At 53.5% G+C, this 16367-nt stretch overlaps 2 protein-coding genes across 4 annotated transcripts; one reads left to right on the forward strand and one right to left on the reverse strand.

The window, feature by feature from the left end:
* The first annotated feature begins 492 nt into the window (after positions 1 to 492).
* On the forward strand, positions 493 to 4029 carry LOC143506894 (high-affinity lysophosphatidic acid receptor-like). Its single transcript, XM_076996479.1, has 3 exons — positions 493 to 753; positions 1307 to 1393; positions 1536 to 4029. The coding sequence occupies exon 3, from the start codon at positions 1610 to 1612 to the stop codon at positions 2711 to 2713; it is 1104 nt and encodes a 367-aa protein (XP_076852594.1). The 5' UTR covers positions 493 to 753; positions 1307 to 1393; positions 1536 to 1609; the 3' UTR covers positions 2714 to 4029.
* LOC143506893 (transforming growth factor-beta receptor-associated protein 1 homolog) lies at positions 3206 to 16230 on the reverse strand. Of its 3 annotated transcripts, XM_076996475.1 has the most exons (12): positions 16132 to 16230; positions 14778 to 15615; positions 14019 to 14213; positions 10798 to 10952; positions 10394 to 10476; positions 9566 to 9907; positions 8812 to 8869; positions 8264 to 8407; positions 7999 to 8145; positions 7465 to 7624; positions 6726 to 7267; positions 3206 to 5572 (listed from the first exon to the last, which is right to left on the reverse strand). In XM_076996475.1, the coding sequence occupies exons 2-12, from the start codon at positions 15460 to 15462 to the stop codon at positions 5378 to 5380; spliced, it is 2706 nt and encodes a 901-aa protein (XP_076852590.1). In that variant the 5' UTR covers positions 15463 to 15615; positions 16132 to 16230; the 3' UTR covers positions 3206 to 5377. The 3 variants fall into 3 exon arrangements, with proteins under 3 accessions (XP_076852590.1, XP_076852593.1, XP_076852591.1); XM_076996478.1 differs by lacking the exon at positions 16132 to 16230 and having other exon boundaries at positions 6831 to 7267; positions 14778 to 16120; XM_076996476.1 differs by lacking the exon at positions 16132 to 16230 and having other exon boundaries at positions 6789 to 7267; positions 14778 to 16120.
* Positions 16231 to 16367: the final 137 nt, after the last annotated feature.

A 16367-nucleotide genomic window follows, 5' to 3' on the forward strand; every position in this document is an offset into this window, starting at 1 on the left:
AACAAGGGAGAGGCATATATACTGATATATATGGATATATACAGATATATGCAAATATATACGGATAAATACTGATATATGCAGTTATATACAGATATATGCAAATATATACGGATAAATACAAATATATACGGATAAATACAAATATATACGGATAAATACAGATATATACAAATATATACGGATATATGCAGATATATACGGATAAATACAGATATATGCTGATATATGCGGATAAATAGATATATACGGATAAATACAAATATATACGGATATATGCAGATATATGCAAATATATACGGATAAATACTGATATGCGGATAAATACAGATATATGCAGATAAATACGGATATATACGGATAAATACAGATATATGCTGATATATACGGATAAATACAGATATATGCAGATAAATACGGATATATACAGAGACAATCGCGCGACTCCGTTCTGCGTGGGTGCGCGCGCATCATCGCGCGAGTGGGCACAGTTCTACAGAGACGCGCGCGCCTCGTGTCGCGTGCGCTGGGTACGTGTAGGAATGCCAGAAAGACGGACGCGTCCTGCTGTTGCGCCGCCGGTGTTATAACATCGCGCGACACTGTAGTGCAGGGTCCGGTCGGACACGTGACCCGGTCTTCGGAACACGCCCCGGCAGCCCGGTCCGAGCGCGCGACCGCGCTGTACCGGTCACGCCGCTTGGCAGCGAGAAGCGACCGCGACTTGAGTCGCTTGAAGGCGGACGGGCACAGGTGAGTCCACACCTGACGGGCGCGGTAAACCCGACCGGTACCGGTACCGACACTACTGTTAACTCCATCACTCGTTTCTTTTGGACCGTTAACCGTTACTGAACCCTACTGTGTGCATCACGGTCCAGACTCGGTTCATGTGCAGGTATGTGCAGACCGGTACCGCCTCCACCGGTACCGAACATCTCGGACGTTTATATGTCCTTATAATAACGAGATTAACGGGAATAACGCATCATAATAACGCGTCACAACCGCGCGTGGAGTTTAAGATCTGCGCGTGAAGACGCCGCACAGCGGATCTAACGGGACTGTACCGTGACGCCGTTAAACGGCCGCGTTTGTGATGCGCGCGTGCGGCGCTGCGTGCACTCTGCGCGCGCGGGGCAGCTATTCTGGGGCACCGCCCACTTCATCTTCATCACTCCGAGGGCTCCTGTTGCCATGGTGCTGCACTCTCGGCAGGGATGAAGGAGGCGCCGTGGTCCTCCTCATGGCGCGAGACCTCCTCTCGTGTCTCCTGACTCGTTTGTTGTTGTTGTTGTTTTTTCAGGACACCGACCGGTGAAACGCACAGCGCGCGCGCCCCCGCGCATCATGGACAGCGCGCGCCCGCCCCGGGTGCGCGGCCACGGCAGCAGTAAGCGGCGTACAAGTGTCTTTCTTCTCTCTGGCGTCTCTCCGCAGCGATATTCTGATTATTGTCTGTAAATGTGAAAATGCGTGTGAGGACTCAGAGCGGTGAAACATTAGTGTGAAATCTTATTATTGTGTTTCTTTAGATGCAGTAAAAATGGACGTGGCCCGGATGACACCTGCTCACTAGCGGCCACTAGCGGCCGGTGTTGGCACCGCGATGTCCTGCAACAGCACCAGCGGGTGTGGCGTCGTGACTGACCTGCGGGCGGACTCCACCGCCCCGTTACCCGTGGGCCTCAGGGTGGGCCTGTCCGCGGTGATGGTGGTGGTCATCACCATCGGGTTCCTGGGCAACGCCGTGGTCTGCCTCATCGTCTACCAGAAGCCGGCGATGCGTTCTGCCATTAACCTGCTGCTCGCCACGCTGGCCTTCTCCGACATCATGCTCTCGCTCTTCTGCATGCCCGTCACCGCCGTCACCGTGGTGTCTGGCGATTGGTGCTTCGGCCCAGAGTTCTGCCGCGTCACGGCCATGCTCTATTGGCTGTTTGTCCTGGAGGGCGTGGCCATCCTGCTGATCATCAGCGTGGACCGCTTCCTCATCATCGTTCAGCGGCAGGACAAGCTGACGCCCGGCCGGGCCAGGCTGCTCATCTCCGCGTCCTGGCTACTGTCCTTCTGCCTGGCCCTCCCCTCCACGGCGGGCCGGCAGGTCCCGGGGGCGGTGCGTCCCGGTCCGGGCTGCGTGCTGGGCTTCGTGGAGTCCCTGCCGGAGCGAGGGTACACCGTGCTGCTGGCCACCGCCGCCTTCTTTGTGCCCGTAGCCGTCATGCTGTTCGCGTACCTGCGCATCCTCAACGCCGTCAGACGCAACGCCGTGCGTGTGCGTAACCACGCCTGCCCCGCGGGGAAAGTGGGCCTGCCCGCCCCGCGGCGCCCCCCGCAGCCCAGCGTGGACGTCAGCTTCAAGACGCGAGCCTTCACCACCATCCTCATCCTCTTCCTGGGCTTCTCCGCCTGCTGGCTGCCCCACACGGCGCTCGCCCTCCTGGCCGCCTTCAGCCGCCCGTTCTACCTGAGCACGCAGTTCTACCCCGCCGCCGTGGGGGCGCTGTGGTTCAGCTACCTGAAGGCCGCGTTCAACCCCGTCGTCTACTGCTGGCGTATCCGCAAGTTCCGAGAGGCGTGCGAGGAGTTTGTGCCTGGCCGCTGCAGGCTCCGCCTCCCGGGGCGTGGCAGGCTCCGCCTCCCTGGGCGTGGCCGGCGACGGGTTCGCCCCTGCAGCATCTACGTCTGCACGGAGACCCAGTCGGCCATGTGACTGGCACCAGAACCCTGCTGCACGGATCAGACCCGCACTGACGAATCAGACACCGATTTGGTCCATTTCCTGACCTTGAAAAGCCAAAGATTCACACCCGGCTGGAGCTCCTGGATTCCTGGAAGAACACAAACACCAATACCAACACAAACAACACAAACACCAACACAAACACCAACACAAACACCAACACCTCCCATAAACCACCAGAGGGCACAAACCTTTCACCACTGCTCGTTAACACGACCTGAACTCTGGGTTCGCACATCTCTCTAAACTCTCAATTCTATTTTGGTACGTTTGCATAACCAGCGCACACTTTTTTTTGATTAAGAATAAAAACTGTATCTGATTAGAGTATTTAATTGAAGTATTTTAACCTGCTGTCCGCTGAGCCGTCCACAGACGAGTGCACTCACCGGGAGCAGCTTACAGACAGACAGAATGAAACATGTCTGACCCCACTGGACAGTACAGAGATCCCCCCATCAGTACCAGTACCTTAAGCATCGTCATGTTTATTAAAATGGTCAGCTTTACATTTTTGTACATTCCACCTGCACTTGCATTGATGTACAAAGCAGCAAACAGTTATTAATACAGTATGGACATTTGAGCGCGTGTGCAATTCAAACACTGGGCCGCAAGGCACAACCACTGCGTGTGCGCTGGCTGTGGTCAGAGGACAGAAGCTCCATGTTGTCTTTAAGTAGTCGTGGAGAGGAAGGTGGAGATTTAAATGAATACAACCAGGATAACACCTGCACACCAAGCGTAAAAGAAGCATCCTGGTCTTCAGCATCTCACACACAGCGAGGCGTGGGGACCTGCGATGACACGGCCAGGTGTGATTTCATTGGCCTGTGCAGGAATGACACGGACAAATGTGATTTCGTTGGTCTCGTTTCTTTGTTGTGAACATGTAGTTCACCACCTTGCTCATTTCTCAGAAGTTGACATTTCCAACCAGTTCAGCCCCAACTGGTGTTGATGTTGAATATGTAGGGACCTTTCTTTCCTTCCGCACATTTAGCTGTGAAAGTGTTTCCACCCAATAAAGTGACCCATATTGTGAGTCATGTTGTGTTTCTGGTATGGTGAACAGTCCATGACCCAGCGGTGTGGTCTGTTCCGCAGCACATGAACGTCTCTGCTGTTCCCTGGTCAGTCTCAGGTTGCGTTAACATTGGCAGTGAGATGTTCAGCAGGGCCTCCTGGGATCTCCTGAGCCCTCTCTGCCTCTCACACACCTCCAGATGAACAGAAGCCAAACACCCCACGAACACACATGCACGCCTCAGCTCAGAAATGTTAAATCACTTTCAAAAACATAATTGAATATCAGGTGCCAGGTTGTTTTGTAAGATCTTCTCCATTTAGGCATTCTACATCTTAAAATAACCACATTTTTAGTAAGAAAGTTATTTTTTCAGAAATCAAGAAGCAGCTTAGACTTGGACTGAGGAGGGGCTGATGGGAAGGGGGAGGGGCTTTTAGACAACACACCTGGCTGCCTGCTTCACTGCACGCACACACCCACCCACAGACACACACACACACACACCCACACAGCAGCTGCATGATATGAAGGACCCAGATGCAGCCGTGTTCAGCACGACAGGTTCCATTAACACACAGACTTGTTTACTGGGCACGGGTCTGTCTCCAGAACAGGATGGTTGGAGAACTTGCAAATATGCTTTTCAAGATGTGCTTATTGTGAAACCACAGTAATATGATATAAAGGACATACTATATATTACAATATAGTACTGTAACCAAACGAAAAGCGTTTTCACAAAAGACAAAGATCTTGATTTCCCTCTTCTCCCCTTTATCCATCCATCACTCCTGCAGTTAAGTACTGTAGAACTTTACCAGGACAGATTCAGGACGGAGAGGATGTACTGATTCTGAAAACACTACTGAACTTTCACTGTGGCCAGAGGGATGAACACAACTTTGCTGTTAAGTTAGTAAAATCCAAGCCAAGTGTTTTGCTTACAGCATAAACAAGAGCTTTGAAAAACATATCAACGCTTTTGCCTGCACGACACCTCCACAGGACTCTAGACAGGGCGTGTCATGAGTGGGCGTGTCGTGAGTGGGCGTGGCTCTCTGCTGTGGTGGGAGTGGTCTGTTAATGCTCATGCCAACACTGGACACAGTGTTTACACATCCAATTCATTAATGCTCGTTACCCTGCAGACCACACTGGACGCCGTGATATCGGACACCGTCCAACACTGGACAAGGACTTCATGGGTGGCCGGAATAGCATGCAGATGTCCATTAGAAGGTTGTGGAGTAGATACCGCAGCAGTCCCAGGACACATTATGGACACGTTTTCAACAGATCATCAGATCAACTGCTTCCATTTAAAACCAAGAAACCCGCTCGACGTGTTATCGGCGTTGGGCAGGAGGGCCGAAGGAAGAAACGGCATCTCACACTCTTCCTCACCTGTGAGCGCGTACACACACCTGTCCCCCAGACCCCCACTGCTACACGCCCCCGTTTAAACAGGCCCAGAAACAGAGCTCAGAAGTCAGTATCCATGCACCTGTCCCTCAGTCTCCTCTCACGTGCCCACGTGCCCACAGCGCTCCGGGGGCATGACCGTCAGCAGATGCCCCAGGGCAGGGGGGGCCCCCCACACGCGCTCACGTATGGTTGCTGGTGCGTGTGTGGTCTAGCCGCCTCTTGGTGGGCGTGCCCTGGAACCTCTGGGCGGCACAGTGTGTGTGTACGGGCGTGCCCCCAGGCAGACACACACACTCCGGGTCCCTGAAGGTGTTGTGGCAGAGATGGCAACCCTTCTTCTCAGAAACAAAGATGGCTCCTCCCCGAGACTTCAGCTGGGCACACCAGAGAGAGAGGGAGAGAGAGGGAGACAGAGAGAGACACCAGAGAGAGAGGGAGACCAAAGATCAGCTTCACGCAACTTTAGAAGAGCAAACAGGAAAGGGAATTTAGAATGCTACTGTTTACACTAAATTCAGATTATAAAGATTTGTCTTCAAGTATTGTGTTATTGTATCGTCATCCCCTAATGAGACAAAAATGGTTCAATTGTTTGGTTTTTTTTTTTTTGACTGACTGATTGAATAAACTCAAGTGTGAATACCTGTGTACCTACAGTGAGCTCACCCTGTGATGGTATAATCTCACCCTCTGGTGGCGTTATCTCACCCTGTGGTGGCGTTATCTCACCCTGTGGTGGCGTTATCTCACCCTGTGGTGGCGTTATCTCACCCTGTGGTGGCGTTATCTCACCCTGTGGTGGCGTTATCTCACCCTGTGGTGGCGTTATCTCACCCTGTGGTGGCGTAATCTCACCCTCTGGTGGCGTAATCTCACTCTGTGGTGGCCTAATCTCACTCTGTGGTGGCCTAATCTCACCCTCTGGTGGCGTAATCTCACCCTGTGGTGGCGTAATCTCACCCTGTGGTGGCGTAATCTCACCCTGTGGTGGCGTAATCTCACCCTGTGGTGGCGTAATCTCACCCTGTGGTGGCGTAATCTCACCCTGTGGTGGCGTAATCTCACCCTGTGGTGGCGTAATCTCACCCTGTGGTGGCGTTATCTCACCCTGTGATGGTATAATCTCACCCTCTGGTGGCGTTATCTCACCCTCTGGTGGCGTTATCTCACCCTCTGGTGGCGTTATCTCACCCTGTGGTGGCGTTATCTCACCCTGTGGTGGCGTTATCTCACCCTGTGGTGGCGTTATCTCACCCTGTGGTGGCGTTATCTCACCCTGTGGTGGCGTTATCTCACCCTGTGGTGGCGTTATCTCACCCTGTGGTGGCGTAATCTCACCCTCTGGTGGCGTAATCTCACTCTGTGGTGGCCTAATCTCACTCTGTGGTGGCCTAATCTCACCCTCTGGTGGCGTAATCTCACCCTGTGGTGGCGTAATCTCACCCTGTGGTGGCGTAATCTCACCCTGTGGTGGCGTAATCTCACCCTGTGGTGGCGTAATCTCACCCTGTGGTGGCGTAATCTCACCCTGTGGTGGCGTAATCTCACTCTGTGGTGGCGTAATCTCACTCTGTGGTGGCGTAATCTCACCCTGTGGTGGCGTAATCTCACTCTGTGGTGGCGTAATCTCACCCTGTCGTGGTGTAGCTGCAGGTTCTCGGCTCGCGCCAGCCCCAGTGCAACCTGGGAAGTGCGGCAGGCATGCACGCTCGCCCGCAGAGCCCCGCACAGGAAGGGGCGGAGCAGCTCCAAAGACCACGCCTCCGGGAGGACTTTCAGGACCTCCACAGCGTTGAAAACCTCAGCGTGGCGGTTGAGCAAGTCCACGGCCTCCACGACCCGCGGGCCTCCGGGCACGTCCGGGTCCAGGTAGGTGGCCAGCAGGCGGTGGAACAGGTGACGGCGGTGGGCGTGGCCACGGGAGGCCGACGCCCAGCCGCAGTAGTCCTCGGCGGCCGCGGCGTCCCTCAGTTGGTGCACCAGGATGTGCAGGGCCTCCTGGTGCTCCTCCAGCCTGCCGTGCAGGACGGCCCGCTCCACCAGGAGCTCGTCCGCCTCCCGCACTTTACCTGCGGGACACCAGCGGGACGGCTCACTCACACCAGTAGTGCAAACGGTGCTCAGTGCAAAAACAGACGTGTCAGTTCCACTGGGCCCTACAGCCTCCTGCCAGATCGGGTTTGAAGACGAGCCAGAACGGCAGTAACGATCGGCGGGCGATGCATGGTGCCCACCGCTGGAGGCCCAGGGCAGATGGAGAACTCACCCAGGACCAGCTGGACCCGGTACAGGCTGGACTCTCGCAGCAGGCGCTGGAGTTTGGAGCGGGCGGACCACAGCTGCTCGGCGGGGGCCGTGGGCCGGGACAGGAGCCCCAGCACCTGGTCCACGTACAGCACGGCCAGGTGGGTGTGGTACTTCTCCTTCTGTGGGAATACAGAGAGGATGAGGTTTGGACCGCAGCTCCTGATGAGTGAAGATGTTTAATAAAACCCTCAGGGCTTCACCCTGGCGTCTCATTACCCGCCGTTATTAACACAAGTGTCCATTTCCCAATAAGGCAGATAAAGGTGATCCAGGTCTTAAGGAGCTGAAACTTCTGATCCGAGCAGGATTGATTGATTGATTGATTGATTGATTTGGCTGTTTCTGACTATGACTGTGTGTCTCAGTTCTGCTGTTTTAACAACAGCAAAAGAGAGACGCAGTTGCTGATAAATGAAAAGGTGAAAGGTCGAGTGTGACCACAGCAGCAGCCCAGTGGCTGGCTGGTGTCCCAGGAGACGTGTGCAGCTCCTACCTGAACTCCCTGCTCCAACACCAGGTGCTCCAGGTACAGCAGGAGAGCTTTGTGGTGCTTCTGCAGGTAGACGATCACGTCGTCTGGGTTCATCTGCCCTGTCTGGTCTTTGGAGATGGGCCTCTTGGTGAAAATCTGAACTCCAATCTGTGAGAGAGGAACCACGGCGTACACGTGCGTGCAGGTTACACGGGTGAGGATGGTGCGAACGAAGTGTGGGGCGTGTGTGGATACGGGTGCGGTGACGCCGTGCGGGGCGTGTCACCTTCTGGTCCTTCTGAAGGGCCCAGTCCGCATGCTTCCACACCAGGTCCAGGCTGGGACAGCAGCTCAGGAAGTCCACGACGTACTCGAAGAGGTCGGGACGCGTGTGGTCCTGGAGGTCCCCGTTCACGACCCTCACCCACAGCTGCAACACAGCAGAGCTCACGTCACTGTCACACGACACCCTGTCACACTGTAAACAGCAGAGCCCACGTCACTGTCACACGACACCCTGTCACACTGTAAACAGCAGAGCTCACGTCACTGTCACACGACACCCTGTCACACTGTAAACAGCAGAGCCCACGTCACTGTCACACGACACCCTGTCACACTGTAAACAGCAGAGCCCACGTCACTGTCACACGACACCCTGTCACACTGTAAACAGCAGAGCCCACGTCACTGTCACACGACACCCTGTCACACTGTAAACAGCAGCCGTGGAGTCGATAGTTTGGCTAAAGTTCAGGATCTACACAACTGAAGCAGGCAGCCCAACCTTCACACAGGAAACACTAAGGCAGCACTTCCTGTCTCAGGTCTCACCTGCACAGCTGCAGCGTCCTGGCCATGGTAGTGGTAGAGCAGACCAAGAGCAAAATACCTGAGATCAGGAGAAAGAGCGTTAGACACACACACACACACACACACACACACACACACACACACACACACACACACACACACACACACACACACACACAGCTACACCTGCATGCACTCATACACACACACACGCATTCTCACGCATGCACACACACACTCTCACGCACGCACACACACACTCTCACGCACACACCTACACACCTGCACCCATACACACTCACATGTGCACGTCCTCGTACACACCTCAGTGACACCATGCTACTGTGTGTGAGTGCTTTATCTACGCGCTGCCATGGCAACAGCAAGATTTTTCAACACCAAGTATGAGAAACTCAGCAAAGAAAAAAACCCCAGAAATCTCCACTAACGTTACTTCAAACCCCAGATCTGATCTCCACTAACGTTACTTCAAACCCCAGATCTGATCTCCACTAACGTTACTTCAAACCCCAGATCTGATCTCCACTAACGTTACCTCAAACCCCAGATCTGATCTCCACTAATGTTACCTCAAACCCCAGATCTGATCTCCACTAATGTTACCTCAAACCCCAGATCTGATCTCCACTAACGTTACCTCAAACCCCAGATCTGATCTCCACTAATGTTATCTCAAACTCCAGCGCTGATCAAAGGCACCATCACCACTGCAGTTCTAAAATATGCATCATGCAAAACATGCATCGCCGCTGACCTGTGGTGCTTCTCTAGCCAGGGGGCGCTGTCGGCCAGCAGACAGGCGTTCTCCGAGGCCAGCAGGTCTAGCAGGTTGTCGTGGCCCGCCTCGGCGTACAGCTTGAGCAAAGCCGTGTCCACGTCCTCGCGGAAGCCGTTGGCGGCCTGGCCGCCCCGAACCTCCCGCAGGAAGCTGATGAGGAAGATCTTGCAGCGCGTCACCTTCTGCGGGTCGCCCTGGGCCAGCTGGTTCAGGTCGGCGAACTCGTGCAGCGGAGGCTGGGAGCGCGTGAACGAGGACGAGACGGGCAGCAGCAGCGGACACAGGGAGATGAGCTCCCGCACGTCCAGCTGACCTCTCCTGTGGGACAGAGGAGTGAGGAACCCGCTCGTGGAGGAACACCAGCCCACGGAGGTTTGGACCTCACCACCACACCTGATACTACAGCCCAGTACGATGATCTGGGCGAGGGAACGTTGTTGTGAGAACGTTCTTACACTTCTCCGTGTTTAAATGTTGAGCCATTTAACCACACGATGATTGTGCCACAACTCCAGAAGGGCCCTGCAGGGTCTTATTACATTACAGCCGTCACACACTCGTCTCTGCCTTCACAATAAGAGCAGAGCATCAAATATCAACGCCACACTGGAAGCTGTGATTGGGTCACATTTACTCCTGCAGCTTTAAGCAGCAGACTAAAATTCCTCCTGGCCAAACACGTTTCTGCTCCTCTGTCCACTCTGGACAGTTAATTAACTGATACATACACAGATGGGGAGTCTGGAGTATCAGGACATAAATGACACAACAAAATTAAAGGACAACAAGATGCACTTAATTCACCTAAAATGTTCTTTCGCTTCGGAGAACTGGAGCTGTCCAAACTGGATGAATCCTGCTTGCTGGAGAATCCGCTTGTGCAATATCTAGAGAGGAGAGCAAGAGAGACATTCAGGGATAGGGTAGATGGACAGGCTCTCTCTCTCTCTCTCTCTCTCTCTCTCTCTCTCTCTCTCTCTCTCTCTCTCTCTCTCTCTCTCTCTCTCTCTCTCTCTCTCTCTCCTCTCCCTCTCCCTCTCCCTCTCCCTCTCTCTCCCTCTCTCTCCCTCTCTCTCTCCCTCTCTCTCCCTCTCTCTCCCTCTCTCCCTCCCTCCCTCTCTCCCTCCCTCCCTCTCTCCCTCCCTCCCTCCCTCCCTCCCTCCCTCCGGACGGGTCCTCTCTCAGCTGTGCTGGCTGTACACACTCACCTGGAACTTGTCTTTGGGGATGTTCCTCTGTGCCCCCTCCGTCAGCACCAGAGCCTCCTCCACTCGGTGGCTGGCCAGCAGGTCCTGGATCTGGGTCTCCAGGGGCAGAGGGGCCAGCACCAGCACCGCCTTAGTGGAGGACAACACCACCTTCCCTGAGAGACGCAGACACGGGCGTTAACACACCTACACACACCTCCACCACACACCCCTATACACACACACCACACATCATACACACCCATCACACAAGAGCATTCAGGTTCTCTGGTTTTCATGTACCAGTGCTTTATCTAGTACTTTAAATTCCAGTTTTCTGTGTGAAAAACTTGATATTTTGAGAGAAAGAAACAAAAAAGTGAACTTCTTGTGACTACTGGTACTGAAGACGAGGAGTAATGTGTCAGTGAGTTGGGAGATCTGTGTTTTGGACTCATAATCTTCATGTAAACTGGTGTGAACATCACTATGGTCGTCACTACTATGTAGTGCCATAATGTAAACACACTGGAACTTTCCACCTGTACCAGCAACTATTTTCACTACAGTTTTACTCAGAACAACAGTGAACACTGCATGACATGTTTACATGAAGCAGTTTTCCTGGAATACCATCATATCCTAACAGTGCATGTAACCTCAATTCCTGCTAGTGTTGACACGTGAGGGCCCACGTGACGTGACACGTGAGGGCCCACGTGACGTGACACGTGAGGGCCCACGTGACGTGACACGTGAGGGCCCACGTGACGTGACACGTGAGGGCCCACGTGACGTGACACGTGAGGGCCCACGTGACGTGACACGTGAGGGCCCACGTGAGGGCCCTGGCACCTGAGGGAGATGCAGTGGTGTCTCCAGACGCAGGAGAGCAACCGTGCGCAGAGTAGATCACGTTGGACGACCTTGCGTGGCCGGTACAAAAACACCATCTATGTCAGCAAGAGTAGATGTTCTCAAAGTGTATGACCCTCCCGCAGGGCATCACGTTAATGAAGGCCACGTGTATTCAGAGGAGACGGCAAGATCTCGGACAGAAGCACTCCGCACCAACAATGGCAGAGAAGACAGAGACCTACATTCAGCCTCCAAAGCAAGAACATTAGATACTAGAGCTACACACAGTTTGGCCAGAGAAGGTTGGTATAAGAGGTGGTGTACACATCTGCACTGGAACAGTTTCACCACAGGAGAGGCGCTGATGTCATCCACTGGACCGTGAGCGACTTCCTGGGCTCAATCCTCACAAACCCACACAGCACAGACCCCTTCAGGAGTCTCACAGGAGTCTCACGGAGACTAATAAGGACTAAACAGCCCAGTCAGGCCGACCACTGAAACATCACACCCTGGTGCTTTGTACTCTCAGCATACACACCAACTCGTTTAAAGTCAATGTAAGGAACTAATAAGTGATGGTGGAATAAAGAGTCTACCCATGCCACGTTGAACCAGTTAACAACGTTCTGAGAGACTCACGTCAGGTCAACACAAACAGGCAACGTGCAACAGGGGAACGAAACTGAAATGTCTGGTAATGGCAGCCAGACTGCAGTAGGGTTGCAGCGGTAACCGGTTTCACGGTATACCACGGTATTAAAATACACGGTTATCATACCGTGTGCGTTTGCTTATTACCGGTAAAAAGCAAGCCAGCGGAGAAACTAACCCGCGCATGCGCAACTCCGCTCTGTTTCAGCTACTCAGCACAGCGGTGAGAATGGCAGAAAGCGTATCAGACTTAACAATTTTTTTAACAAAAAAAAGCTAAACTAAAGTCAGCGGCGAAAATGACGTAATCGCGGTGGCTCCGCCCGTGCGCGAGGGTCTCACGCGCTGTCGATTCGCGAGGTCGTGCACCTCTCGAATTTTGTAACTTTGCGCGCGCCGCGACTCAGCGCAATGAACAAAGTCATGTTTGCAGGATTCATACACCTTTACAAGGTGGAATTAAAGCACTTGTACGTAACTTTAAAGGTCCGTTTCAATATTTCCCAGCACCTTAAACTTAATAAAGTTAAATATTTATACATATACTCGAAATAATTCGCTTTTTCATCACATTATTTAATGGTTGTTTATTTTCAAAACGCCCAATCTTAACGTCTTCACGTTTTCTCATGTTTCATCCTGGAATTACAAGAGGCTCGTATTTGTTAACGTAATACGAGAGAACTGTGCGGAGTCGCGCTACGGTCACTAGTGAAAAGAATAAACCTAGCTTTTTATGGTCCTTGCTTTCACTGGATGTGAAAGACGCCATTAATTTACATGCGTTCATTTTCAAATTCTAACGTGCCTGTTTTTCATATGTTAAAACCAGACTCGGTGTGAAAGCCTTAAAATAGAAATCTCTATTGTGAGGGTCATGTCAGAAATAAATCATCTCTTTCTGCAGTATCTGGTTATATTCTAACTTGGCAGTACAACGGACGTTTACAACAGTTGTTGATCAGACACTGACCCAGGCTGAGTTTATCAGATATTAAATAATTTAAACTTAAATAATTGTACTGAAATCCATGATTTAGGTTTCTCTAATTTTGCAGTATTTATATAAACATGTTTACAGCTTATTTTTTTTTAAAGGAGGCATTTTGTATACAATAGTTCCAGGTTTCTACAATAAATAGTTAATTGAACAAAAAAAACTTGTTTTAATTTCTTTAAGGGTCAGTGTATCTTTTAATAATATACAAACTAACTGTGATACCGTGATAACCGTGATACCGCGGTATTTTCTGAGACGGTTATCATACCGTGAAAATCTCATATCGTTGCAACCCTAGACTGCAGTGTGCCGTGTCTCAGTCCGGGTTCTGGCAGGTCCTGGGTGTTACGGGGATGTTTGGACTCCCCCCTATTTGTACAAGCTTAGGACACTTTAGCGAGTAAACAGCTAAAGACATTTCACCGAGTACTCAACTAAGCCAGCTAAGCACATCTAGTAAATGCCAGAAATGAGAGAGAGACCACAAAACCTCCTGTGAGACGTCTCCGTCCCTCCACGATCCGCCGGTCTCCACCCGCCCTTCCCAGCACGGGGCTTCATGTAACCATGACCACACTCCCATCCCACTTCTGACGCGATTTGTAGCTAAGGTTACAGAGGTCAGAGGTCAGATCCAGCCTCAAACCGGATCCTCCCTACCCCACGTAGGGACATACGCCCCCTCTGAACAAAACCGCACACCTACAGGGACGTGTGGAAGAGTCCAAACCTTCGAAGTCCTGCAGGACACGTCCCTCTCGGAAGGCCAGCGTCTGCTTGAGCTGCTGGTCCAACATGCTGTGCACGGTGATGAAGCCGTCGTCCAGGGCAACCACGTAGGGGAAGCAGACGGCCGCGGAGACAACGCGCTCCGACCAGCTGATGGGGGCACGCTGGGATACGCCCTCAGCATTAACAAACATACCTGTGAAAGAGAGAGAGAGAGAGGGAGGGAGGGAGAGACATGAATGAGAGGCATGACTCATTGAGCTTGGTCACCATAACAACATACACAGTGGAGGACAACGATCCAATGATCTAGCGGCTTGTACCCCCCCCCCCCCCCCCCCGAGGGACAGGTCACCACACACCGTCCAAAAGGCCAACGACGTCTCTACACCTCCCCCTCTCTTCCCCTCTCTGTCCCTCTGTCTCTCCTGCTCCAATCTGAAGAACATCTAAAATGATCTGAATCACATGTGCAATAACATCCTTAACAACATTAGCCCTTTACGTACATACTGAAACCACTGCACAGCCAAGATGAGAGATGGCACCTCTAACGGATTACGCTCCAGATTAAACTCCAGATTACGCTCCAGATTAAACTCCTGGGACGACCTGCTTGTTTGTGGAAGCGTTTGTGGATCTTACAGCCACACTGAGCAGCAGTTACGTTTGAGCTGAACACTGTTTACTGCACTCACACATCTGTACCACTGAAGGTCTGAGCGCTCACACACGTGCGCTGGGTTCACGTCTCACTCACCCAGCCCGCCGGGGGCCGCCAGCAGGAACTCCTCTCTGCCCACCCTCTTGACGATGGGCTTCCTCTCCTGGCTGTCGTAGGGGAAGAGATCCTGCCGCTCGCCCGTGCCGTAGTTCACCATCACGTACTGCGTGGGCAGCGCCAGGCACAGGAAGTACCCGTCCACGGCGAGCGCGCACGGCTGCTCGGGCGTGGCCACTTCCTTCAGCACCTGCAGACGGTCGTCCCGCACGGTGGCCACGATCACGGCCCTGCGCCGGGCCAACACCACCGCCATCTCCACGCAGAAGGCGTCGCCCGTCACCGGGTTCTCGTTCACGCCGAACGCCGCCACGCCCTTCAGCTTGGCCCCGCCCGACGGGACCGCCTCCAGCGTCAGCATGTCCACCAATGAGACGGCCCCGTCGCACAGGACCACCAGCCTCTCCAGGGCCGAGGCGGCTTTCAGAGCGGCCGCCGGCTTCCTGGAGCCCAGCGTGCGGTGCTGGAGCTTCTGGACGGCGTAGGCGGGCCGGCCCCTGGGCGTGGTCCTCTCCTCCAGCAGCAGGTGGTGCAGGACGCAGTCGCTCGTGCCCACGTACAGGTGCTCCCCGCACACCTCCACGCACTCCACGGCCCCGCCCCCTCCGCCCGCCAGCCCCTCCCACTCCACCGCCGGCACCAACTCGAAGGCCTTCACGCTCATCCTTGGGACGGACACGCGCACGGGCGGGCACGCGCGCGCTCGGTCAGGGGCGCGCGACGGGCTCGCGCGCTCCTCCGAACCCGCACGGGTGCGCGGATGTGACGTGGCTGGCGTGAACGTGCGCGTTCGGCGGCTCGTCTCTCATTTGGGGTCCTGAGGAAACAGAAGCGGAGACGTTAGAGGCCCGAGCACCTGGTTCCACCTGTAGGTGTGGAGATGTCTGCGCGTCTCAGCAGGTAAATGTGAGATTAGGTTAAATGTGAGATTATAATCCGGCAGGTGGAGTCACAGCTGTGGTCCACACCGCCTCAGTCTCCGCCCTCACGGCCCGCGGATAACGGGACTAACGTGCGGACTAAACCCGTAAACGTCCCGCGGTGAGACGGTGATACGTGTGAGCGCAGCGGCTACACGCATGCGCGTGAAACACCCGCGGGTCGCGCGCGGCGGCGGCGCGAGCTCATGCACGCGCGCGCTAAACTAGCTCGCTCGCGATACGACCGGGAAACAAGCGGCCCGTAATGACGAATAACGCGGGTTTAATCGTGGACAGACGTGGCGGTGGTGCCGAGTAGACCCGTTTAGAGAGAGAAGGAGAGAGAGAGATAGATAGATAGAGAGAGGAGAGAGAGAGAAGGAGAGAAACAGCGGCGCTACTTCAGACGTTACCTCGGCCTGCTGCGCGCCCCGCCCTGCCTACTGCTTCCGGCGGTCGTACAAACACATCCGGTCATGTGACCTAACATGCACTTTGGAAGCGTGAGAAACGCCCACACGACTCAGTCCAGCTGTCTTGAGATCAGACCAGAGACCGTATATATAAATCACTTATATACAGTCATTAGATCAGACCAGAGACCGTATATATAAATCACTTATATACAGTCATTAGATCAGACCAGAGA

This window comes from Brachyhypopomus gauderio, unplaced genomic scaffold (assembly GCF_052324685.1).
Source record: "Brachyhypopomus gauderio isolate BG-103 unplaced genomic scaffold, BGAUD_0.2 sc597, whole genome shotgun sequence".
NCBI classification, from domain to species: domain Eukaryota; kingdom Metazoa; phylum Chordata; class Actinopteri; order Gymnotiformes; family Hypopomidae; genus Brachyhypopomus; species Brachyhypopomus gauderio.

Bases quoted from the DNA above. Each gene is read 5' to 3' on its own strand.
- LOC143506894 (XM_076996479.1), top strand. From the start codon at position 1,610: ATGTCCTGCAACAGCACCAGCGGGTGTGGCGTCGTGACTGACCTGCGG.
- LOC143506893 (XM_076996475.1), bottom strand. From the start codon at position 15,462: ATGAGCGTGAAGGCCTTCGAGTTGGTGCCGGCGGTGGAGTGGGAGGGG. The intron at 9,908-10,393 runs GTGAATTAAGTG...TCTGTCCCACAG, and splicing joins GAAGCGAAAGAACATTTTAG to GAGAGGTCAGCTGGACGTGC. The intron at 8,870-9,565 runs GTCAGCGGCGAT...TCCTGATCTCAG, and splicing joins TGGCTAGAGAAGCACCACAG to GTATTTTGCTCTTGGTCTGC.